The 24798-nt window shown below is 43.4% G+C and overlaps 1 protein-coding gene across 8 annotated transcripts in view; it reads left to right on the forward strand.

Annotated features, from left to right (window-relative positions):
* Positions 1-21410, forward strand: part of NEK7 (NIMA related kinase 7) — a 122413-nt gene extending 101003 nt beyond the window's left edge. For 5 of the 8 annotated variants that reach the window (XM_072948780.1, XM_072948782.1, XM_072948779.1 and 2 more), the window contains 3 exons: positions 1313-1407; positions 5450-5656; positions 18455-21410. In XM_072948780.1, the coding sequence (XP_072804881.1) occupies positions 1313-1407; positions 5450-5656; positions 18455-18565 (413 nt within the window). In that variant the 3' untranslated portion in view covers positions 18566-21410. Of the gene's footprint in view, positions 1-1312; positions 1408-5449; positions 5657-6097; positions 8308-18454 lie in introns of those variants that run through there. The other 3 variants (XM_072948784.1, XM_072948783.1, XM_072948785.1) reach the window with 3 other exon arrangements.
* Positions 21411-24798: the final 3388 nt, after the last annotated feature.

Here is a 24798-nt window from a genome sequence, read left to right on the forward strand (position 1 = left end):
GTTATTAGCAAGAATGGGTTCCAGGATAGGCAGGATTTCTTGTGAGTAGATGGTTCATGATGGGTCAGCTTTTGGCCCCGTGCACATTCCACGTGCAGCCATTGGGTTGTAAGTTCTTTCTTTTGGAAGGGAGACCCCTGCCTCGGAGGATGCCGCTGTGCTGGTTGGCATGCCTCTTCCTGTTGCCTCTGAGCAGACAGCCCGGTGCAGCATCCTGAGTTGCAGTCTCATTAAGATTTACTGTAAACACCCAGGGGGTTCTTGGAAAATAATAGAAAAAGAAAAGTGTGCTTTTCCCTGTGACTAGCAGCCTAGTTTTGGTAGCTGTTGCCTCAAGCAAGTAAAATTTCTGAATATTGTTCTCAAACTTTAATTTCTGTTTAGCAAAAACCCTTAGGCTAATAACAGTGAAATAACAGCCATCCAAGTTTGAAATTAAAGATACTCACTTTGAAAGTCAACTAAATGTTGACTTCAACATATAATGTATATGTCTTATTTATTTTAACATACTTAATACATACTAATGTATTGTATCAGCACTTACCACATTATGTTAGCATTTTCTAAAATGGTCATTAAAAAAGAGAAAAAAGTATTCACACTTCAACTCAAACAAGACCAAAAATTATCCAGGGTGTCTCTCTATGCAGGTCTCAGTGGTAAGAGCCTCATTTTTCTAGAGATGGCCGTGACCTTTCATACATGTTATTATATAAACCTCTGATGTGCAAAAGTCTGTCTTATCCTCTCTAAAGTGGGAGTAAGTAAAGTACTGAAGGCTAATGATTTTATCGTTTCTAATCATAAGTCACAGCCATGTTCTAAGGGATGTTTCTGTAAAAGTTAATAATTTATTTATATACACGCCACCCAATTGTTATGTATTAATATTTATTTTTAAATAAGTTACTATATTATCATGCTTAATTATTTGGGATATGCAAGCCATGTTTTAAAACATTAAGAAATGAAACCAATGTGAATCATTCAGTAGGTTTTCTTGTTAGAATTCCTTTTATTTTTTTTTCTTTAGTTGTGTTCCCTCAATTCTCCCCGAATTGATCAAAAGCAAATAAAGTTTAACCCTCTGCACCCTTTTTTAATGTGGGGATAGATGTAATATGCTGGTTTAGGGTCATGGAGTGAAGAGGAAATTTTGAAGTTTTGAGTATTCCCCCAAAACAGTCTTCTTATCCTAATGCATTGTTTTGATGACATTTGTTAATCGAGGATTTTGTATGCAATTTCTTATCACAGCTGCAGCTTCATTTTTTCACTCCTCCCGTTTCCTTTGGTTTGTATTTTGCAGTGGGGACACCTTATTACATGTCTCCAGAGAGGATACATGAGAATGGGTACAACTTCAAGTCCGACATCTGGTCGCTGGGCTGTCTGCTGTATGAGGTGGGTAGTGCTAGCGGGGCCCGTTCAGGGTGGTGACCGTACGTGCTGGGCTACGTTCCCCTGTCCTTTTAGCACACACTTGGTTTTTTCTGGATGATGTTTAAGCTTTTTAATTATGATGAATTAGCTTTTTACTTGTGAAGAGTTCATTCACTGACTTCGTAACTGTTTCTCTGAGGCAATATAGTAACTACGCATTTCTGCATTTGCTTCCTGTAATGTATTCTCGACTGTTTCCTTTTGATGAGTTTTATTGTTTAAATGTTATGTTAATGTTTTCTGCATAATCTTATTTATAAAAATATACATGTATTTAAAAAAATGCCATGTGTAGCAGGAAAGGTATAATGGAATTTAAAATATGAAAGCATAGTAAATACCTTTATCAGTTTTTTTTTCACTTTTACATAGAGTAGTTCAGCTTTAAGGATAGTTTGTAAACAGATAATTCTTCTCGGTTTTCACTTAGTTTCCGTGAGTAACAATTTGTGTGGGTAACGCTCAGTGAAATGCTCTCTCTCCCCTGTTCTGCTGGTGATAATGCATCAGAGGAAGACAGAATTGTGCAGGGAGATCCTCTAGCAGATACCACAGCGCTGTGGTTTGGGTGAGGAGAGGCCTGTGCTGAGCACCTTTTATGTTCATGTTACAGAGCAGTGGTGTCAGACAACATGCGAGCTAGTGACTTCTGTGATTTTATTCTTTAATCGAATGGTAATTTTCCTAGGAATGTAGGCTTTTGGTCAAAGCTGTTAACTAAAAATTAGCCTACCTCTCAGTAACTCTTTTAATGAAATAAAGTGAAGGAAAATAATACATGGAGTCATTTTCACAGTTTAATGTATACAAAGGAAGTCTGAAGTGGACAGGAGGGGACCATTGTACTCCTTGCTCTGTGCTTTGTGTTCCTTGTCTTCTTGACTTAAATGAAATGCACGATGAGATCATCTATTTTCATTTTTCCACAAGTACAGAGGGTTTTTTAAAATGTATATCATAATCTTTAATTATTATTTTACTGATTGCAGGTTCAAATTTCCTTAATTTAAGGAATCTGAGATTGTTTATTTTGTTCTTCCTACTGAAGTAACTAATGGCCACTTAAAAAGAAAGGATTTTTTTAAGTGTTCTTAAACAACATCCCTAGTATAATTTTTATTAAGAAAAGTTATGAATTAGTGATATAACAAAATACACGTTTGTATGTATGCACATGAGATTAAAAGAGATTTATGCTCACTGTATTATATTCTGTTGATAATTTGGTACAGTGTTGAACTGATTTGATTAAGTTACTATAATGTTTAAAAGTCACTTTGTACATTTAAAATATTTTGTATCTGTTTAGGTAACCTTAGACCCCTTCAGGCCATAGTCTAATATTGTCAAAGCAACATCTTCCCTTTAAACACCTACAAGTGAGCAGCACATTGGTTTCCACTAGCGAGATCAAATTTGTCAATTAAAAAAAGTTCAGTTGAAGAAATAGTGTTTTGGTGGAAGTTTGCATAATTCTTTTAGGACCAAGAGACTCCCATGTCAGAACTGAAATAACTCTTCACATTCTGAATTGCTTTTGAGAAGCAGTGTCCCATTTCTGTGTATACTTAAAATGATCACCAAAATAAAAATTATTTCTTTGGACATGCCTACATTCATGCATTTTATGTGTTGTGGATGACTTTGAGTTAAAAATATTTAATATGTTAATATTAGTTTTCATCTCAATGCATTTTTTCAGTTCCTCCATGCAAGTCATTTGGAAGAACTAGAATTTCTCAGGATTTAATTTACCTCGATGTTATGTCTCCTTCCAGTTATGTTTTAGTATAATGTTAATCAAAATACTCAGTAATTTAGCTTTAAACAATTGGCTGTCTAAAGCTTTAATTTACCTCGATGTTGTATCTCCTTCTGGTTATGTCTTAGTATAATATTAATAAAAATGCCCAGTAATTTAGCTTTAAAAAACTGGCCACAGCGTCACATAGGTATGTTATATTGTATCCCACTAAGAATTTACTGCTAACAACAGAAGAGTGGGAAGCCCTTTTTGAAAACGTATTTTTAACTCAGAAAATTAGACTTTCAAATATTCCTGAAACCTCAAAAAAAAAAAAACCTAGCAGTACAGTTTTAATTGATATGCAACAAAGTAGACTTTACTAATTAAAATCAAGATGCTGTGCTTTGGCTACACGGACCTTTACATGGAAAAGTAGGTTTTACACATTTCCTTTATTGTTCAGTGCAGCAATTGCATCCTTCCAGGGTTGTAGGTTGGTGGCTTACAGTTCAAAAAAAAAGAGAGCTGCCACCAGCCCCGAAGACAGACAGTGGGCTTTCGTCCCTCCGACACCCCCAGAATACTAATCAGGAGAGTCGGACCCTGGAGGTCAGGGAGCAAGTCAATCATTCTAGCGATCGTCTCAGTGTGGAGGATCAAATTAGCCTGAAAAATTCAGCTGCTGGGAGGAGAGGGCGAGCAGCTGTCAGGGGCAGCGTCGAGATGCACTAATGAACCAGATGAATAGTGCAAAAGCTTGAAAATAAAAACAGGACAGTTGACATTTTTCATCTGTCAAAAGCAGGAGATGCATGAAAATATACTATTCCTGTTTAACTCCTTAGGGGACGTTCGGATTTTTTTTTAACGCTCTGCAGTATTGAGACAAAAGTGCTGTAATGAACTCCTGGCACACGATAATGAATATATGCACGTTTACTTAGGGTTTCTGCAAACATGGAGACTGTCATTTACATACACAGCCTATATTTCAGGGTGGCATTTTAAAGATCCTATTTCATCCTAAAGTGTCCTCCCATTTTAACCAAAAAAAAAAAAAAAAAAAGCAAAAAGCCATGGTCATCATCATTGGAGCTTCTCTTCTAGAAATTTCCTTGCAGATGGAGTGCTTTGTATGTTTAGGGACATGGACACTGTTTTTTGCCCTTTTCTCTTCGTGGGGAGCACCTGGTCCTGAGGCGGTTGGTGCGAGGTGCGTCCCCTGCAGGGCCGGCTCCCGTCCAGGCCGGGAAGGAGTTAAGCCCAGGCGGGAGCCGCCAGACAGATGAGAGCGTTTTCAGCTGGTCCCATCCCCGCCGCCGGCACCTGCTGTGGAGCACAGCACGGCCGGCGTGTTTCACACGCGCGCGGCCTGTCTGGGGATGTACACATTGTCCTTCCAAAATCAGACTTATTAGCACATGTAGAAAAGGGTGACTGACTTGGGGCAGCCCTGCGCTCTGTGCGGTATCCTGGCTGCCGCAGTTCAGAGGTTCAGAAGGTTCGAACAGGAGGCGAACATTTTAAATTGAATTTTTAGTTTGTAACCCGGCTTCCTACAGTCCTTGCTCGCACTTTAAATGTCAGGTTAGAACCTGGTCTTAAAGTTAAATTCAATAATGTCCTTTTTAAATTGGTTCACCCTTTGAGTCGTCTTTTTCTGCGTAAAAATCTCATTTGGATGCGCCTCCAAGTAGCGGCCATGACTTGTAAAACCTTGGCGCACAGTTCGTGCTTCTGCGACCCCGTCAGAGGAGAGGAGTCCTCATGCTTTTATGAACTGCTTGAGGATCAGTTACGACATTCAGATTGAGGAGACTTTTTTTTTCCACTCAAAATAACCTTTCCCTGCAGATGGAAACTATCGTGCAACCTAAAATGCTGTGCATTCTGGTCCTAAAGCATTGCTAGATGGTAATTCAGTTTTACCTTAAGTTTCATTTTTGTTGTATTTCGACCACTATCTGCTTGATGTAGACCGTTGATGCCTGTTGAGTCATGAAGTAAATTAGCTGTCTTTATGGCATTATATTTACAAAGAGTTTTAAGTTATTTTATGTTCTTTTTCTTAACGCTGTTTTATGTGGCATATATATATATATGAATAATTACATGCTAATCATTTCTGCCTTTTAGGGAAGTTTAAATGCTGAAAATAATAACCAAAAATTTAAGTAAGATTTCTAGGACTTGCTAAATAATTCTCTGCAAAGGATTTTGGCAAGAGTCAAAGTGCCTGGGTGGCTTCATTTACAGCCTCTGCTTACTCCACCCCCGTGCAAGAGTCTTGTGAGGTCGCCTGCAAAGCTAACCTGTAACTGTGTCAGTCTCACTGGGAGCATTTTACAGATGGCCGCGCTCCAGAGTCCGTTCTACGGTGACAAAATGAACCTGTACTCGCTGTGTAAGAAGATAGAGCAGTGCGACTACCCGCCTCTTCCCTCAGATCACTACTCGGAGGAAGTAAGTCACCTTTCAGTCCGGGTGTTCGTTCGTCATTCGTTGTGCTGACGTCTGCGTTCTGCCAAGAAACTTTCCTTTTCCAGTAATACGGGTGCTGAGTGCAGGGCACTTGCGCTCTGCTTCATTCTCGTGGAGGGAGGCTTGGCGCTCAGAGAGCGGACTCGTGCTTCATCACGGGGGGTGGGCCACAGCCCAGCGCGCGCGCGGAGGGAGGCTGGCCACGTCCTGGGTGTGACGGGCACGGTGGCTGCCCTCAGAGCACAGGAACACGGCCGAGGGCGGGACTCAGGCCCAGGCCCCAGTCATCAGCACATCCGGCATCCGCCCCTGCCCTCACAGCCTCAGACCGACACACAGTAGGACTTTCTTCCTGGCAGAGCTTCCCTCCTGCCCCTGTTTTCCCCAAATTGAAACAAACTCTCCGAACTCCTTGTCCCTCAGCCTTGTTCTTTCAGCTTTGTCCTCCGTCCTCTTACAAGACCTGCCCCGTCAGCCCTCACTGCCGCCGTCAGCTTCTGTGGGAAGTGTCTGAGGCTGTCATGGTAGACGTGTAAAAAGTGTGTCGGATGGGATTGACAGTTTTAGAAGACTTCACCTTATTCAGATCTGAGCCTGGACCCTGGCTCGCTTTGGCAGCCCACTGAAATGAGTGGCTGGGCTCCACCCAACATCCAGTTTTTCGTTGGACGAAGCATCTCCCGTTCTTGCCTAATGCATCATGATTTTACCGATATTTCAGAAGGAGATACACAGAATAGCATTGTCCCAGGTTAACTAGATGTGTTCACGTAACTCTGAAAAGCTCACTGGGGACCCGCCCAGAGGAAACACCGTTTTGAGTTCGGGCACCTCACCTTCTCACGAGCAACAGGGTTTTTGCCCAAGGAAAATGGAAAAGAGTAGGATAAAATATGAAAACAATTACGATGTTCACCTTTTAGGCAGTCTTGTTGCTGTTTCTATTCTGAAATAAATACGGTTGGCTGTAGTTCTGTGTGAGGAAGCCTGAGTCGTGCAACGTGAGTGGTAAGTGAAGAGTCTTTACGTCTGTGAAGCACTTGTGGCCTGAGGACGTTAAAAGTACCTTTTTTCTAGTAGTTTTGATACTGATAATCAACGATGCTTGGTTTTTTGTTTCATAGCATTTGTCTTCAGGTAATTAGAATAAACTCTTACAAGGCAGGGATGGTAATTTGGAAGTCTCATCATTATTTGATGTTAATGCTATTATGTTACCCATTTTTAATTACTGTTTGGGGTGTAGAATATAAACATGGTGTTTCACAAAACCACCTTCAGAACCCTGGGCCTGGAGACCAGAGGGGTGAGCAGCGGTGCCGCAGGATGGCGGGGCTGCCCGGCCGCTCTTTGTTGTGTCATTCATGCTGTCTGCTCTTTTCCACGAAGCGCATGAATATTTCACGTATCTGCATCCTCATCCCCTATTCTTCTTGACTAATTTTCAGACTGTCTGGATTTGCATTTCACATGGTAACTGATGAGGGGATGCCGGGTGCAGCAGTGAAGCCTCAGCAGGCGGTTACCATGGTGACCTTCAGCAGGATTTTAATGATGATACCACTAGTGGCTCGTTGAAGTCGGCCTGCCTGCAGGGCTACTTCGCTGCAGCTAAGTGTGAAGTTGGATTTGCGGATTCTCAGCCAAGGGGCAAATATCAAAGTCTGGCCCAGATAGAAGAAGGTCTTACAGCCAGGAAAGGAAAATAGATTCCACTTTTTACTTCACTCTGTATAGTTACCAGTTTAGGAAAGAGATATAAAGCAAAACACGTTATATGATGTACTTTCCAAAAAAGATAGTACGGTCCCTCACGTGGGTGAAAATCTGCTGTTATGCCGAGATAAATAGAGAGCTGCACTATGTAGGTAAACAAGGAAACTAATTCTTACTGAAGAAATGAGATTCAAAAAATACAGACTAATGATCTTACTTTAATCTGTTCAGTTATGTAGAAAAGTTCTCAGAACAGGAGCTTTGAAATGCAGATGTGCTAATAAATATTTTCTCTCCTTAAGTAGGAACTCAGTTTGTTTGGAAAATAATTACCCAGAATATATGGCAGCAAAAAACCTGAACAGATTTCATGCTGCCATGCTTTAATGGCACCCTAAATATTCCTTTATATAGTAAGCTTTTTAGATCTTCTTAAAGTCCAAATCACTATTTGGTTTTTCAGTATGGCAAAATTTAGGAAACAATGAAGAGTGAAGTATAAAATTTTTAAACAGTAAACTTTTAATTAAAAGACCAATTCATTAGGTTTCAATTTTATAACTCAAATGATAACAGACTCTGAATCTGCTTGAAAACTAAAAATTTTAAGCAGATTAATTTCCCACCAAATGTGTATTTAAAAGCTCACCAAATTGATTTAGCTGCTGCTCAGTATTTAAGGCTACTGACCAGAGAGGATGCGCAGAATGAAAACTGTGCTTGCCAGTCAGCCTCGGCCTCAGGATTCCTGAGAACCTGCAGGATCCGTTCTAGAGACAGTCATTGCCTTTGGAACTCGGAGTTTAAAAGTTGGGGATTTTAAAATTTATTATAATCTAAGACATTGATACACTTAAGCATCAGAAACCGAAAACTGAGGAATAGTGTCCTTGGGAAAAATAAACTTGTATGCCAGAGCTTTCCTTTGACTCACGCTTCTTGTCATGATGTTCAGCTGATGAGGATTCTAGACAAGACACCTCAGCCGCACACGAGTGGTATTAGGGGTGTGTGTTTTATAGCTTGCTAAAATACTTTTATTTAAGACTTCTAGTGTTCAATATTCTTTCCTTTTCTAGTAATGATCTCATCCATGTCTCAGTAGGGAATTATTAGACTTAATAAAAGCATGGGATTGAAAAGACGCACATCGCCCCTGCAGCGGCTCTCGGGTTTAACCAAACTCGGTATTGTTGTGATAAAGCAATTGGCATCAGTGAAGCAGGCATTTACTGAGCACTTACCGTGTACAAGGAGTGCGGATCCCCGAGGCCCCTCGTGCCCGGGCGCGGGCTGACCCCTCCAGACGTGCGGGTCCCAGCGCACTCTCCTCTCCCCCAGCGCCACCCACGCGGGCTCTACCGGCAGGCCCGTGAATTACCGTCTTTTTATGGATGCCATCTCCTCATTTTGAAATGCCCCCTCTCCTTGTTCTCTATCAGGCGGACTTACTCGCTTTAAAACAAAGCATGGACTTCACCTCATGCATGAAGTTACCCTCCTCCCTTGGCGATCACACTGTAGTGTAATTGTTCCTTTGTTTAATTGAGGTGTAGTGGATTTACAGTATTAGATGCGTCTCAGGTGTACAACATAGTGATTCACAATTTTTAAAGGTCATACTCAATTTATAAATATCATAAAATATTGGCTACACTCCCTGTGCTGTACAGTGTATCCTTACAACTTGTCTGTTCTGTACATAGAAGTTTATACCTCTGAATCCCCTGTCCCTCCCCTGCCCCTCCCCACTGCCCTCTCCCCACTGGAGACCACTAGCTTGTTCTCTATATCTGCAGTCTGCTTCTGTTTTATTATATTCACATTTGCTTCAGAGTCCACAGAGAAGGGGACTTTTGTCTTTCCCTGTCTGACTCGCCTCGCTAAGCATAATCCACGTCCACCCGTGCTGCTGCACGTGGCCCGTCCCTTTCTTTGTCCAGCTGCCTAGTTCTCCACTGCCCACACACCGCGCCTTCTCCCACGCGGGGCCCCTCTGGACCGTCCCCTCCTGTCCCGAGGAGCTGTAGCTGCCTTTCGTCTGTGTGTCTCTGGGGCCTGGCGCGTTAAAGGAGGTTTAGGGAATAATTCATTGATTGATTGATCAACCAGTTGAGGGAATGAGGGAGTGAGATTAAAGGAATAAATGGAAAAAAGAATGAAACAATAAATGTCAACTGAATGAGAGAATGTTCTCAAAGAACTCTACCTAGTGAGGCAGGAAAGTACTCGAAAGGCAGGTCAGCGATGATGATTTCTCTTAACAAGGTTACCTGCTGTGTGATCTTGCTCATGCTCACGAGCAGGCAGCATCGTATCGGGTGTCCAGCATCCATCCACTAGGAAGGAAGACAAGTGGATGTTTTCCCTCCAGCTTCGGTGTTTAATTTCTTTGGGAGATGCTGGAGTAGTCACCAGAATTAGGCATGTTCACTGTTGAAAAGGTTATCGAGGCTATCTCAGAAGAATCTAAGAAAATATACAGTTGTCTTTTAAAATACCAACCTAAATGGTCACACCCAAAGAACTAATGGAGAATGGATGAAATCTTAGAAACTTTCACTTCCAAAATGACCATCTTTTTTTTTTTTAACTTTATTAAATGATAGTATCTTTTTTTCACTTTATTGCCTCCATTGCTTTTTATCCCTTTCTTAGACAATATCATAATGCCGCCTCTTTTTTTAATCTTTTTTTAAGTTAGAGAAATGGAAGGCAGGAGAGGAGGGTTTTCCATCCCTTTCAGCCTTTCCAGGAATGGCCGCTGTCTTCCCAGCCGCTTCACTCAAATGTGTAAGAATTCCAGCAGCATTTCCATTTTTTTTCCCAATCAAAGTATAGTTGATTTATAACGTTGTGTTTCAGTTGTACAGCAAAGTGATTCAGGTATATATTTTCAGATTGTTTTTCATTATAGGTTATTACAAGATACTGAATATAGCTCCCTGTGCTACACAGTGAATCTTTGTTGGTTATCTAATTTATGCATAGTAGTTTTTATCTGTTAATCCCATATTCCTAATTTATCCCTCCCTCCCTTTCCCCTTTGGTAACCATAAGTTTGTTTCTCTCTGTGAGTCTGTTTGTGTTCTGTATATAGATTCATTGGTATTGTTTTTTAAATTCCACGTATAAGTGATATCATATAATATTTGTCTTTCTTTGTCTGACTTACTTCATTAAGTATAATATCCTCTAGGTCCATCCATGTTGCTGCAGATGGCATTATTTTATTCTTTTCATGGCTGAGTAGTGTTCCATTTGCATGTATATATATATATATATATATATATATATATATATATATATATATATATATATATATATATATATATATGTGACATCTTTATCCATTCATCTGCCCCCGGACACTTAGGTTGCTTCCATGTCTTGGCTATTATAAATGGTGCTGCTGTGAACATTGGGGTGCATGTATCTTTTCAAATTTGAGTTCCCTCTGGATATCTGCCCAAGAGTGGTGTTGCTGGATCATAAGTCTATTTTTAGTTTTTTGAGCAATCTCCATACTGTTCTCCATAGTGGCTGCACCAAACTGCATTCCCACCAGCAGTATAGGAGGGCTCCTTTTTCTCCACAGCCTCTTTACCACTTATTATTGTAGACTGCTTGGTGATAGGCTGACACCTCACATGGCATTTTCACTATTCTTGAGACTAGATAAGTATTGATTCTTCCAGCATATTTAAAATACAAGGATTAAAAAGTTTGATCCTTTCTAAGCTTGAATATATATGAATAACAAAATAGTAATAAATTTTAGTTGAATTAAACTGATTTCAGATATTTATTGGTTATTATGGAGTCTAAATATATTTACATGGCTTTAAATAAAATTGGAATACTGAATTTTTTTCAGTTTCTGAAATCACCATTTTCTTTCATTCATATCCACACTTTCCTGTTAAAGAGAAAAGGTCTGTGGCATTACTCCCATTTTACATATGAGCAGACAGAGACCCAGAAGCATCAGAGCAAATGCTAGACTCCTGGGCGCGGCCCCTCAGGACACCCCTCCGCTTGTGCTCCTGGAGCAGAGGGGCCGCGCCCGGGGGCGGTGTGAGGGGTTCCGTGCCTTCTCCCCGGACCCCTGGGCTCTTCCTGCCTCCTGCCCCGCCTGCCGTCTGGGCTCTCCCTCCGTGGGGCGCCGTGTGCATGGGCAGGGCCGGTCAGAGCTGCTGGGAACCCCTTCTGCCCGGTTGTGACTTAGGGACCATGTACCCCTGAAGGGAAAGGATGGGGAGACTTTGCAGAAGGATGGGAATGAAGTTTACATACCAGGGTATGCACAGACTACTACGTATAATTCAAGTAAGACACCAGGTGCGTTGATTCATAACATGCTAACCGAAAATGTTAGTTTGTTGTAATTTTACTAATACTTTTATTTTCCCGATGGTTACCCTTAGGGAAAGGAAAATACTAAATGAAAGATGTAAAAATGATAACTGGCTTTTTAACCTAACATTTACAAGTAATTTCTGTTTATATTTAAATTCAGAATATGTTTAAAGAAGCTTTTTAAGAAAGTTGAATCGGTAACAAAAGACATGACCTTTGTTTTAGCTCATAAAAGAGCTACTTTATGTAAATAAAGAAAAAATAAGATGAAAGTGTCAGCTACAGATTTTTTTGCATATTTTGTAGTTAAACTTAGTTTATAAAACTTTTTATTCACTTGAGCATCTAAATAGTTCCATATTACTGTTGCTGGATTCACAGATTTCAATAGAACCACATAAATTTCTTGGAGTTGTCACTGGAAATTAACCATTGTTACTTAAATTGATGTTGGAAGATTATTCCTAATACCCTGGCCCAAGAATATTTAAATGAGGGACTCTATGGCCTATGGCACAAGTAATGTTTAGAGGTAAACCTTTCCACAGATGTTTTTCTAGTCCTTATAATTATGTGACCCAGTGCTAAATGAGATGAGAATATTTTACTGTAAAATGTAGGAAGAGATATCTAATAATATTAAATATATAACTGTGCCATTATTTATTAAAGTTAACACTGTCATCTCAAACTCTGTTAATAACATTGGATTTTCCTTCCTAAAGTCGCCATGTAAGATTAGATCTTCAGGCTTTAAATGTTTCATTTTTGTTTAAAAATATGTGTAAGTAGGCGCTCTGTTCACTTATGCTGCTGAAGTGACTCGCTCCTTGAAGACGTGAGTCCGGGACGGTGCCCTGTAGCACACGCGTCTGGTGGGCTCCTGTAAGCCACGTGACTTTCTGTCAGACTCCCACAGTTCTCACTGGATGAGCTTCAGCTGCGAAGGCAGACCTGGCTCCCCTCCTGCCTATGCAGGGGGCTTCCTCCTCGCTTTCCCTCTACCCCAAGTCAGCCACTGGTGGCACTTTGGTGTGCGGGTTGGATGCGCCTCATCATTTTGTGTAAACATCTGAAGCATCAACCTGTAGTGTGCTTTAATGCGTCAGACCCACTGTGGGTGCTGAAGTGCGTCCTTGGGTGGGTGGAAAGTGGGTGTACCTGGGAGCTGATGTGACCTAACTGGTCTCAGAGGGATTGAGGTGGGGGTGGAGCAGAACCAGTGCCGACAGCCCGGCCTTCACTGTCCTGCGCAGGGCTGTGTTAGTGACCTGATGCCGGGATGCCCGAGGAGCCGATGGCATCACCTGCACGTGACTGCACTCGACCCAAAACTGGGTGATTGCACTGACAGCTGTGACTGTCAGCACCCTCTTCTTTCTCATATTTTTGGTACAAACCTATATGCTTTGGTGTTTCTTTAGAAATACATACATCAGAGTATATTAGCATTTTTTTCCGCTTTACTGAAAATAGTCAATTTCTGTATGACTTACGATGTCATAATCCTTTACAGAGTTACAGAGGACTCATTTTATTTTTGCTTTATATGCTTTTTTTCTCATTTAAATGTTTCTGTGTTGCTTTTTAAATTTCTCTTAAACATCTGAATTCAACAGTTTTTTCTTTGGTTTTGTAAAGGCTCTTACATATTCAGACCTTTATTTTTGCCTTATTTTCAGCTTGTTCTAAAAAACAACTTTAAAACAAACCGAAGTACATGTTTTTACAAACATGAGTAAAGTAATTCAGACTAAACAGGTTTCTCGAGATAATGACAAACATGAAATGTCTCTCTACTTGTTCCTGTTTGTTTTTATGACTGTAATAACATCTATTGATTTTGGAACTGTTTCTGTAATTTAAAGTAATAAGTAGAAAGCTAATTCCATTTAAACACAAACTTTTTTGAGCGAGTGATTGCCCGCCAGTACTACTAGGAGTTAGAGCCTGACTTACGGGAACATATGTAGAATTGTTAGTTACCATATGGACACACGTTCTTCTTGAACGTGGTTAATAGTGTAGCATTTAGAATCATCTCCAAGTTTTGGATAATTGTTAAGGATGTTTTCAGTAATTTCTTTCCCAGAGATTTGCAGGAACTTTTAACGTAAGACTAGCATTGAGGGAGAGCACTGCAATAATTATTTCTTTCTGATTACATAATGTCTGATGGATCAAAAACTTAAGAGGCCTTTTTTTTGATTCATCACATCACTGCAAATTCATGATACAGTGTAAAGAAATTGCTCCGTGTTAAAATTCAAGTGCATTTTCTGTGGAGGGAGTCACTGTCACTTGGATGAATGAGTCAGGTTAGAAAAGACACTGAAATGGTCACTTTAGTCAGAATGCCAGTGTGAACGTTTCTGTGTCTTCATTTCTCAGGGAGAGTAGGCCTCTCTCTCGTGGTTTCGTAGAGCCCTAGAGAAGACTTTTTGGCTTGTTTTTTGATCAGAGTTGGTCTGTGAAATGTGAGGGCAGATCCATTAATTGTAGAAACCAACGAGCCAGTGTTAGAGCTGGCTTCTTTTGAGAATCAAATGCCCTAACGCCTCTCTCTGGCTCCGTGGAGGGTCAGGCGTTGGTGTGGGGTGGCCGCGGGAACCCGCAGACCAGGCTGGATCCCTCGGGCAGTGCCACGCGGTGACTGAAGGCCGGTGTCGGAAGCCGGAGCGCTTGGGTTCAGACCTAGGCGGGGCCCGTGCTGCCCTGTGACCTGAGGGCCGTCCCGCTTCTGCTAAGTGTGGCCTCCGCAGACCGCCTCACCCAGGGTCCTGAAGCTGAGGAAGACGCGAGGGTGCCTGGTGGTGCCTGGCTCACAGCGAGAGCTGGAACAGGCCCCGGCCCGTAGGACGTGGCTTCCTCTCTGCCCTGGCCGCGGAAATGGCATTGAAGCTGGAGGTACCTCACGGGGCATGAGGAGACGCCTCCTCACGTGTGGTGCTCAGGAGACCGTATTCCGTGGTCCGCTGGAACCTTGGGGAAAAGTATCTGCTGCTGCCAGGAGCATCTCAGTCCCAGCCATGTGGCCCTTAGATTTGTCCCCCGGCTGCCAAAAGTGCGCCACGGTGGCCACGCGAGCCAGCCCGTCACCTTTGGCTGTTTAACGGCTAAGAAGCTGGGGGCGTCTCTAGCGAAGCTGAGTTTCCTCCCTCCCTCTCGTTCGTGACCTCAGCCCCCTCTGCCGTCCCTTACGGTTATGCCTGAATCTCCCGTGTCTTAGCCTCCTGTTCATCACGTCGGGAGCACGGGTCGCTCTGCCGCCCAAAAGAGCTACTGAGCTTCCGTGTACGTTGACAGAGGGGTGGGTGTGACCTTATTGGTGGAACCTATATTGGTATCTGGTGTGACGGGGGACTCTTCTCAGGGCCACATGAATTTGCGTTTTTTAATCAAATTATTTGTTAAAGGCATAAACCTTGGTCCGTGGCTGTGTGTAGTAGATGAGTAGCAAGTGTGATTTTCCCCCCTCATTTTGCCGAGACTGCTGCCGCTGACGCTCCCCTACTAGGTTGTGAGGTCTATTTAAATGCTTCTTTGAAACGGCTCATAGTCATACTTACCAAGGAACCTACATCAAGTTAAGAGTTCAGGCCTGTGTAAATCTCCCATAATGTGTTTGCATTCCACCTTTCAAAAAGGGTTTGAGATACTTACAGTAAAAGATGTGACTTGCAGGTTATTAACTAGAAGCAGGTCGAATTCAGGACCAAGGAGAGAAGGGGATGTGGATTCCCCTTCCCCTCGGTGCGTCTGTCATGGCCTCGTGGCTCCATGGCTCCAAGCGAGACAGTGAACAAACCCTTCTGCCTTTAAGGAGGAAGTGTGCCTGCTCCTCAGAGATGGCAAATTTTCCTTCTGCTAAACTGGGATTGAGACAGCTCCCATTCAGGCCTGCGAGTAACACCAGGCGCTGTCTGCACAGCAGCCGTACAGCAGATGCCTGAGTGATTTTGGTAAAAGCCAAAAGCGGGCATTCAGGCATGGTGTTAGAAAGGTGATTGGGCAGCGGGACAGACCAGTGTGCTCCAGGGTGCGGCCTTCTGGGGGCCCGATTTGATTAAAACGGGGGACACAGATCATCCAAGCTGTGTGAGCTGCATTCCTCTGACTTGCCTCCCCTGAATGTCCGTTTTCTTAGCCCAAGTTTGAGGGGAGCCGTGTGACCCACCTATGGGTTTTCTTTGAATTCCAGTTTCTGAAAATTCAAATCTTTGAGTACTCCACGCACCGCTGATTGTTCCTGGACAGGGAGCTGCAGTGGTAGATTCTGTTCTGCTGATTTGCTTAAGGGAATACAAACAGCGAGCGGGTTGACACCTTTGATCAAAGCAGAGGCGTCTCACCACTGTGCCCACCGGTTGGAAGTCAGACCAGCCTCCAAGTGCCTGAGACGTTAGTCCCTCCACTCTGTGATGACCCCCATCAGCACCCAGTAGCCACCACGCTCTGTCAGATCCCGGTAACTCCTCTCTCTCGATGGGAACACAGTAACACCTTAACCCAGGTGACATCCCCTTGTAGCGGTGCTGATCTGAAATTAAACCAGGGAGCGTCACCGAATGATCGTGGTGCGTGCAGAGCTGTATGAGGCATCGTGAGGAGCTCAAACTGAAAGGCCACGTCCGTGAAAGGAAGTGAGCCCTCAGCAGGGGGGACAGGCTGAAGCCCTCCCCGCAGCAGGGCGGCTAGGGAGGCTGCAGGGAGGGTGCGCGGTGCAGCAGGCGGGTGATGCCCCGACAGCAGGCGGGTCGCGGTGTGAGGGTGCAGGATAGAGCAGAGCAGAGCAGCAGCATAAATAAGGCTGAGGGGCTGACGCCGGAGGCGAGCACAGAGCTCTGGGCGCGGCAGTGCCTTGCAGCGCCAGGTGGGCAGGACGGAGGAGGGGCCGTGCGGCTGGGAAGGGGCTGGGAACGTAGGCGGGGGCCGGGTTTGGGAAGCCCTGGTACAGCACTGGAGAGGCAGGGCAGCGGGGCCATTGAAATGCTTGATGTTGGCGGGTGGTCAGCTTGGGGTTCAGCAGCACAAGGGGGATGGAACTGGAGGCAGGACTATCGCGGTGGAGCCCGAGCGGAAGGACAGTGCACCTCGTTGCCGTCGGGAAGCAATGGGACTCGGCTGGTGATGGTTGGGCACTTGGGCAGGAAGTGTCTGAATGCGTGTCAGACGTCTGGCCCAGATACGAGAGGTGCTGCCCACGAGGGGAAGGCCGGGTCTGGGGAAAGAAGGAGCAAGACCTGGTTCTGAACACGTGGAACTTGTGCTGCTGCTGTCAGTGCAGGCAGATGCGGTGGCAGGTGAGGGGTGGAGCCGGGGGAGGTCTGACATTACTGTCGTTGCTGACTTTCCAGACAGGAAGGTGAATCATTCAGTTTCATTCTGGTAGCATCATGTAATCTGAGGGATGAGAGCTAGGACAGACCTTACAGGTCACCTGCTCCTGCCCCCTCCTTGAATGGATAAAGAAATCAACCTCCCCTGGCAGTGACTGACCTCCGGGCCCAGGGCTGCGGGTGCCTCGACCTTGGACAGGCCTGGTTTCCCGTCCGGCTCCTCACCCGTCCTCCCCTCCTCCTCTCCCACTTGACTTTCTTGCTGGCGGTAGCCTCTCCCTTGCGCTGTTACTAGAAGCAGCTCACAGATTCTATCACCGGCTTCTTTATCCTCTAGATGAAAAATTTTTATGGGAGAGGTCGAGGACTGTGAAGAAATTATAGTAATTAGAGAATTAAACCAAGTGCTAATCTAGTGGCCAGAGTTAATGCAAGTTTTCAGAGTATCTGAGTCATTTCTAAAGACAGACTTAACGGCTGAAAAATCAGTTCTTCCCCGTGATTTGCCCATCATCTGTGGAAGACCAGGTCATGAACATGCGTGGCTTCGCGGGCGTGTGGCAGTTAGCATTAAAGATGAAATTCCCCACTCATCCACTCAGTGGCTCCAGGACTAGATGGGAAGATATTTTCTTAGTTTATTAAAATGTACTTTTTGCTGTGACGTCAGTGAGTAAACCTCAGCCCTCTCGTCTATAAAATGAGGACATAAATATTTCTTACAGTTGAGGATCACAATCCTGCTTGTCGCTGAGCCTGTTTGTCGTGTGTCATTCTTAGTTTGGAGGAGGCTTCTACTTTAATACAAAACTAATAAAAACTGTAGATAAATTGGTTTTATATGTTGGTTTATATAATGGTTTATGATATACATATATAAATTGGTTTATGATAAATGTGTGTGATAGCTGTTTACCCTAATTTTCTCCTGCAGATTTAGATATATAGTAAGCTAAGTGTGAAAATTTCACCTTACAGTCAAGGCTGTCATAGTAAATTCTAGGTCAAATAAATGTAGGTATATAGGTGGCAGTTCATTTGGAGTCTTTGGTTTAAAACTTACCGTCTTTACTGACTGCTGTCTTCTGATTAAACTTCTCTGAACAATCGTAAGATCACTTTAAAGCCTCTGGTTGTGACTGTGGAGAAAACTGCTTGTTTGACATGAACGCTCACCAGTGAACTTGCCCCTCAGAGCGGCCGACTCCCTGTGAAGTCGCTGGCCGGGTCGCGCGCGTTCCCAGACGCGCAGACAGACGCGCAGCAGCGCGCGCGCCGTCCCGGGAGCGCGCAGCCGCCCGCGGCGCCCCCGCGACCGGCTCGCCGCGGCGGCGGGGCTCAGTCGCTGTGTCGTGTGTCTCTGCAGCTGCGGCAGCTGGTGAACATGTGCATCAACCCGGACCCGGAGAAGCGGCCGGACATCACCTACGTGTACGACATGGCGAAGAGGATGCACACCTGCACCGCCAGCAGCTGAGCGCCGGCCGCGCACGCGCGGCAGCGTTTCTGTGCAGATCATACCTCCCCGATGTGGGTGTTAAGATTAGTATTTCAGAGCTAATGTGCTTTGAATCCTTAACCAGTTTTCATGTAAGCTTCATTTTGTACCAGTTTAAGTCACCTGCTCGCAACCCCCAAATGACTTCGGATAAGCAAATTGCATGTTAGCAGAGCAAACGGAACATGATGGTTTTTAATGGCTCAAGATTTTTAGAAGTATTTAGAGTTCTGTGCCGGTAAGTTGTGTTCAGGTAGATTCAGCGCCAAACGTCGGAAGTGCAGCTTGGCCTCAGCCAAACACCCTCAACCTGCTGGGACGTGTCTGAGCAGGTGACTTGTGTGCTTTGCACTCATTTGTGGACATTTGAGATGAACACAATTGTGAATTTTTGTGATTATTTTATTTTTAAAAGTTTGAAGTATGTGTTTTTAGTTCTTAGCATTGCAGCTTTCAAATAGACTTAAGATAAATGTAAACTATTTGAGAAGCATTTAAAATTCTTAGCTTTTACATTCAAAATGCGACTATTAAATGTGAAAAAATTTGGGGACAAAATGTGAGTCTGACACTGAAGAATTTTTTTTTTGCTTTGTTTTGTTTTAATATCTTTGATATTCTCCTTGCAGTAACATGGTATAAATGAATCCATTTAAAAAGTGGTTAAGGATTTGTTTGGCTGGTTTGATAGTAATTTTGAAAGTTGCACATTGCCCAAGGCTTTTGTGTGTGTGTTTTTACTATTGTTTGTACATTTGAAAAATATTCTTTGAATAATCTTGTAGTGCTATGTCTCAGTGCCTCTGTGAGTTTCAGTGCTCTGCACCTGACTGCACACTGTAGTGTAAACATAGGTTTTTATTCATAGATTTTATTGAAGTTCTGGTTGGTCCCCTTTAGAAATTTTTTTATATTCTTCAAGTTCCTTTCCTATTTATATTGTATATGCATTTTATCCATTATTGTTTCAGATTTTCTGACAACCTAATAGCCTTAAAAAATGCCTGGTGTACCAACACTTTTCCTGGATTGAATACTTTCTTGTTTAACTTTCTAAAACCTGGGCCACCCCGTGTGCATGGACTTAGTCTTGTCAGGGAGGAAGAAGGGAGGTGAGTTGTATGGTACCGGTGAATGTTGACACTGTTTCAATTCATTGAAGGTTGTAATTTCAGAATATGTTTATAAAGACGTGAAAACTGGCCAGGGCCACAGCCAGCATTTTTATGAGATTAACATTTCTATTGAGAAGCTTTTTGGCAAAGTGCTGTATGCACACGTGACGGTGACAGAGCTGGTAACACTTGGGTTGGCTTAAGGGAATGCAGGGTTCAGTCAGTGCTGTTGTGGAGATGTTTGCTCTGAAGGCCCTCGTGTTCGTGGTGACCAGCGCCTCACAGACTTGTGAAGCCAGAAGGCTGGGCGGCGGTCACTGTGTGAGGACTCCGCGCCGCCCTGTAACCTTGGGATCCACAGTCCTGCCAGAGGGAACACCTCATGCTTGGAGAACACCTACCTTTAGCTGCTTTAGAACTGCTGGTTTTGTTTTTTCATAAAGTACTTTTCTTACAGTCATTTGAGTACTTTCAAGTCATTTGTAAACTTTAAAGATGTACAAAGGGCAGAAGTGTCAACTTTTTCCCCCTAAATTTAATCAGCTTTAGTATCTTAATCAGTTCTGAATTTAGGATAATTTTATCTTGGGATCAGCCAAGGAGAGCTGGTTGTTCTAGGTGTGAGATGCTGCGCTGTTCCTTCCGGATCCTGGAGACTTCCCTGTGCCCTCGGCGCCCGCACGTGTCTCCAGGGTGATGAGTGGATTGTTTGTGTTGACCACTCGTCTCGTGTCCATTTTAATGTAATACAATTGAGTGAGATGCACTGTTCTCCATCTGGAACGGATATGCTCCTTTTTCTTGCAATTTTAAAACCTACATGGTTCAAATTCATTAGCTTGACTCATCACAGGCATTTAAGCAAAGATTTAAGTGTTTCTTTTCGGTGAATCTGTCTGCTAGGAAGAAACAGCTGGGAAGAATTTGATGATCAGGGAAATCCATGGTTATTTTCTACATGTGGAAACTTTGGGATAATCTTGTTTTAATCTAAGTGTTTATATTTTTCTTGAAGAAACTGCTGTGCAAAAGACAAATTTTAATTTTGAACAGAATCATTTCAGTGAATTATGAAGATGATTAGGAGTTTTAACTTGTATAATCGCCTATAAAATGTTCCCTTTATATTTCTGTTTATAAGTAAATTTTGTATTGATTAAGTGAGACATTTGAGTTGATCTGAAGAACAGTAAAATGTAAGCGACATGTGGTTCTAAACTTTATTCATACTTTGGTCCAGCTCCCCCGGGCGCAGCGGGGAGGGGTGACTGTTCTGTATGCTGAGGTTTGGGAATAGTGGCGAAGGGTGTCCCTGTGTACATAAGTGCTCAGCGACGTGCAGCGATGGCGAATTCGGTGAGACGTGACAGCTGCTTCCTGGACGCTGACCGTCTACGCGGTGTCTGTCACGAAACAGCGCTCTTGTGTCACAGCCCTGCAGGTGTTGCTGTTAACATTCACATACTTATTTTAACCAAAATGTTATTCATATTAATGGTTTTCTTTAAAATGAACGTGTTACGTTTATAACCCACAAATGCATAATTATCCTGTGCCTCATATTTCAACAGTACTGTAATATGGACTTCTTTTGTGAAATACTTTTATTTTGTTACGCTTCAAATACACATACTAAAAAGAATCTGTTGTTAGCTTTGAAAATTGTATAATATCCCAGTATAAATAAAAATATAAAATTAAAAAAATGAGTACAACAAAAAATGCTGTGCGTCTGTGATTTGTCCCCTCAGGTCCACCGTGGGTTCTTTCACTTAGCCTGCAGAAGCAGCTCTTACTTCCGTAAGCTTGCCGTCCTGCAGAAGCCTAGGATTGGAGACCGCCGAGATGGTAATGGAGGGCTGACAGACCCTAGGAGTGGGCGCTGAAGTGTGCTGCTTCGCATGTCCCTGTTCTATTCAGGCCATCACTTGCTGTCTTCGAATAAGAAAAGTTCCTGAAAAGTGAAATATTCAGGCCACAGGTTCAGTTCCTGTCACTGTAATATGCTAGTGGTGACAGGGCAGGTGGCCTGAATGTTCTTTTCACGTGGTAACTGAAGATGGCTGCTCTGCCTGGCAGCTCGGAGGCTGCAGGATCTTGACGGGGTGGAGGCCGCCAGGCTGGCGCTGGAGGGTCGGGTACACCGTACGCAGCAGAGTCACATTCCGGGAGGCTGTGGTGGAGCACCGCTCCTTTACAGCCTGCAGCGGACACTGGAGCAGCCGCAGCCTGATCGTGTGCGTGCTTGCGTGACTGTAAGTAGCAGGAGATCTCGGGTACGAGGTAGTGCTGGACTAGTTAGCGCTTCATTTCAGAAGTACGTTAATCAGAACGGTCATGACCAGACACACGTGATTAAATGTATTGGTGCAGCTGTAGTTACCGCCAAACGGACAGAATAACCTATGAAAATCAAAACAGTGACATTAATCGGGAGGTTTATCTGAGGGAGTCCCTTTCTGGTCTTCTTACACACCCATTTCATTGTTCACTTGGATCTCGTTAATCTAATCTGAATCCTTAACAGGTGAAAACAAAGTAAAAGAAAACTTTTAAGTTGTAAGATTGGTAACCAGGGGTTTTTAAGTAAATTATTTGCACTGTATTACAATGCATAGAAAATAGTTTTTTTCACTCCTTTCTAGAAGCATAATCCTGCTCATAAATTGTGTCTCTAATCCTCATTTTCTCAAGTGTGAAGTCAGGATGTAAATCCCTAACTCTACAAGAGAATTGAATGCCGATACGTTTTATGAAGGGTTGGGTGCAATGCCAGGGACCAAGTGAGGGTGTGCTACACGGAGCTGTGGTTACACCATGTGTCTCTCTTCTGGCTCCAGCCTCATCTACTTGTGCCTAATTCTCCCCTTTGTAGCCTGATGGGAATGGTTTTTCAGGGGCCCCAAGCTCTTTCTCACCTTAGGGCCAGTTCATCTTAAACAGCTCTTCCCTTTAGGTCAGAAAGAGTCCTACAACCTTTCCATGGCTGACGTTAAACACACTTCTTCAGGAGCCACTCAGATGGCCCCCTGCACTTTTCCTTTGGTGCTGACTGCACTGCACCCAAATGATTACTTGTGTGGTCCTTTGTTTACTCACAGTCTAATCAGACTAGACCCCAGGCTCTAGTAGGACAAGTACATCCTGTGTTCAGTGTGCTGGTCTGCACCTAACACAGTGCCCCCCACAGGGGAGTCACGCAGTTTACTTTTCTCAAATTAGTAAGTAACATGGTGCTTGTGGTACCATGAGTGGAGCTGAGTGCTCCCGGAGACCGTGCATGGATGCAGAGACAGCAGTCAGGGAAGGAAGGACAAGTAAGGAGGGAAAAGAATCAAAAACTGAAAGAAGCTAAACCAGAAGAAAAATGTGAAGTTACCAGTCACCATAAGTTACAAAGAAATTGAAGTTAACAAGGATTAAGGTTGGAACCTTGGACCTAGTAGACGTCACGGCAATGTTCAAGGTGGCCGTTTCAGGAGGAGACGAGTAGAAAACAAGCTGGGGGACAAGCAGGGGTGATGCACGTGGAGGAAGACAGTCCCCAAGTGCAGGAGGCACAGAAAGACCATGCAGAGTTAGCCCTGAGAGGAGCACGCCGAGACATACTGCGATCAAAGTGACAAAAACTAGATATCAGGAGAAAATATGAAAAGCAACAAGAGAAGAGCAACAGATAACATACAAATGGAGCTCCGTGGACTGTTTGCTGATTTTTCAGCAGAAACGACAGGCCAGCAGGGAGTGGGGCATGATACATTTAGGGTAATGAAAGGGAAAAGGCTACAGCAAAGAAAACTGTATCCAGCAAGGCTCTTGCTCAGACTTGATGGAGCAGTCAAAGCTTTACAGACAAGCAAGAGCTTAAAGGATTTAGCACCACCAAACCAGCTCTACAAAAAATACTAGAGGAACTTCTACAGGCAGAAAAGGAAAGGCCACAACTAGGAACGAGGAAACGACGAAACAGAGAAGCTCACCGGTAAAGGCCAGCAGAGTAAAGGCAGGACACCATCCACACGCACGCGAGGAGGAAAGGTTAAGGGCGAAGTAGTAAAATCACCGGTATCCGCAATGAGCAGGTAAGGGACACACAAAACAAGTAAATTTAAAATCCGATACCAAAAACAGTCATCACGAGGGGAGAATGCAGATGCAGACAGTCTAAAGTGCATGTGAAGTTAAGAGATCAGCAGCCTAAAGCAGTCATGTGTTTATGCAGACTGCTAGGCCAAAACCTCGTGGTGACTGCAAACCAGAAATCTGTAACAGATGCACACACACAAAAGGAAACGAAGTCCAAACGTAACGCTATAGATCGTCACGAAATCAAGAGAGACCAAAAGGAGGAAAAAAGAACCTGCAAAGACAAGCCCAAGACCATTAACACAATGGCAGTAAGAACATACATGTCAATAAACACCTTAAACATAAACGAATAAATGCTCCGACCGGAAGATACACTTGAGGAGAACGGTGTTCTGCTGCTTTTGGATGGGATGCTGTGGAATTGTCAGTTAGGCCCACCTGGTCTAATGTGGCATTTAAGGCCTGTGTTTCCTTGGTGATTTTCTGTCCTGATGGTCTGTCCATTGAAATCCCACTATTTTTGTGTCATTGTCAATTTCTCCCTTGATGTCTCTTAACATTTGCCTTATGTATTGAGATGCTCCTGTGCTGGATGCATACATACTTACAGTTGTTGTATTTTCTTACTAGATTGATCCTTTAACCATTATTTAGTGTCCTTCTTTATCCCTTGTAACAGTCTTTAATTTAATGTCTGTTTTGTCTGATACAAGAATTGCTATTCCAGCTTTCTTTTGATTTCCATTTGTGTGGAATACCTTTTCCATTCCCTCACTTTCCGTGTGTATGTGTCTCAAGATCTGAAGTGAGTCTCTTACAGGCAACAAATATATTAGTCTTATTTTTGTGTCCATTCAGCCAGTCTGTATCAAATAAGAAGTGAAAGAGGAGAAATAGTAACCAATACCACAGAAGGAAAAAAAAAAAGAATACTATGAGCAGTTATATGCCAACAAACTGGACAGCCTGGAGGAATGGACAAGCTTCTAGAAACATAGAGTCCACCAA

Source organism: Vicugna pacos, chromosome 23 (genome assembly GCF_048564905.1).
Source record: "Vicugna pacos chromosome 23, VicPac4, whole genome shotgun sequence".
Classification (NCBI taxonomy): domain Eukaryota; kingdom Metazoa; phylum Chordata; class Mammalia; order Artiodactyla; family Camelidae; genus Vicugna; species Vicugna pacos.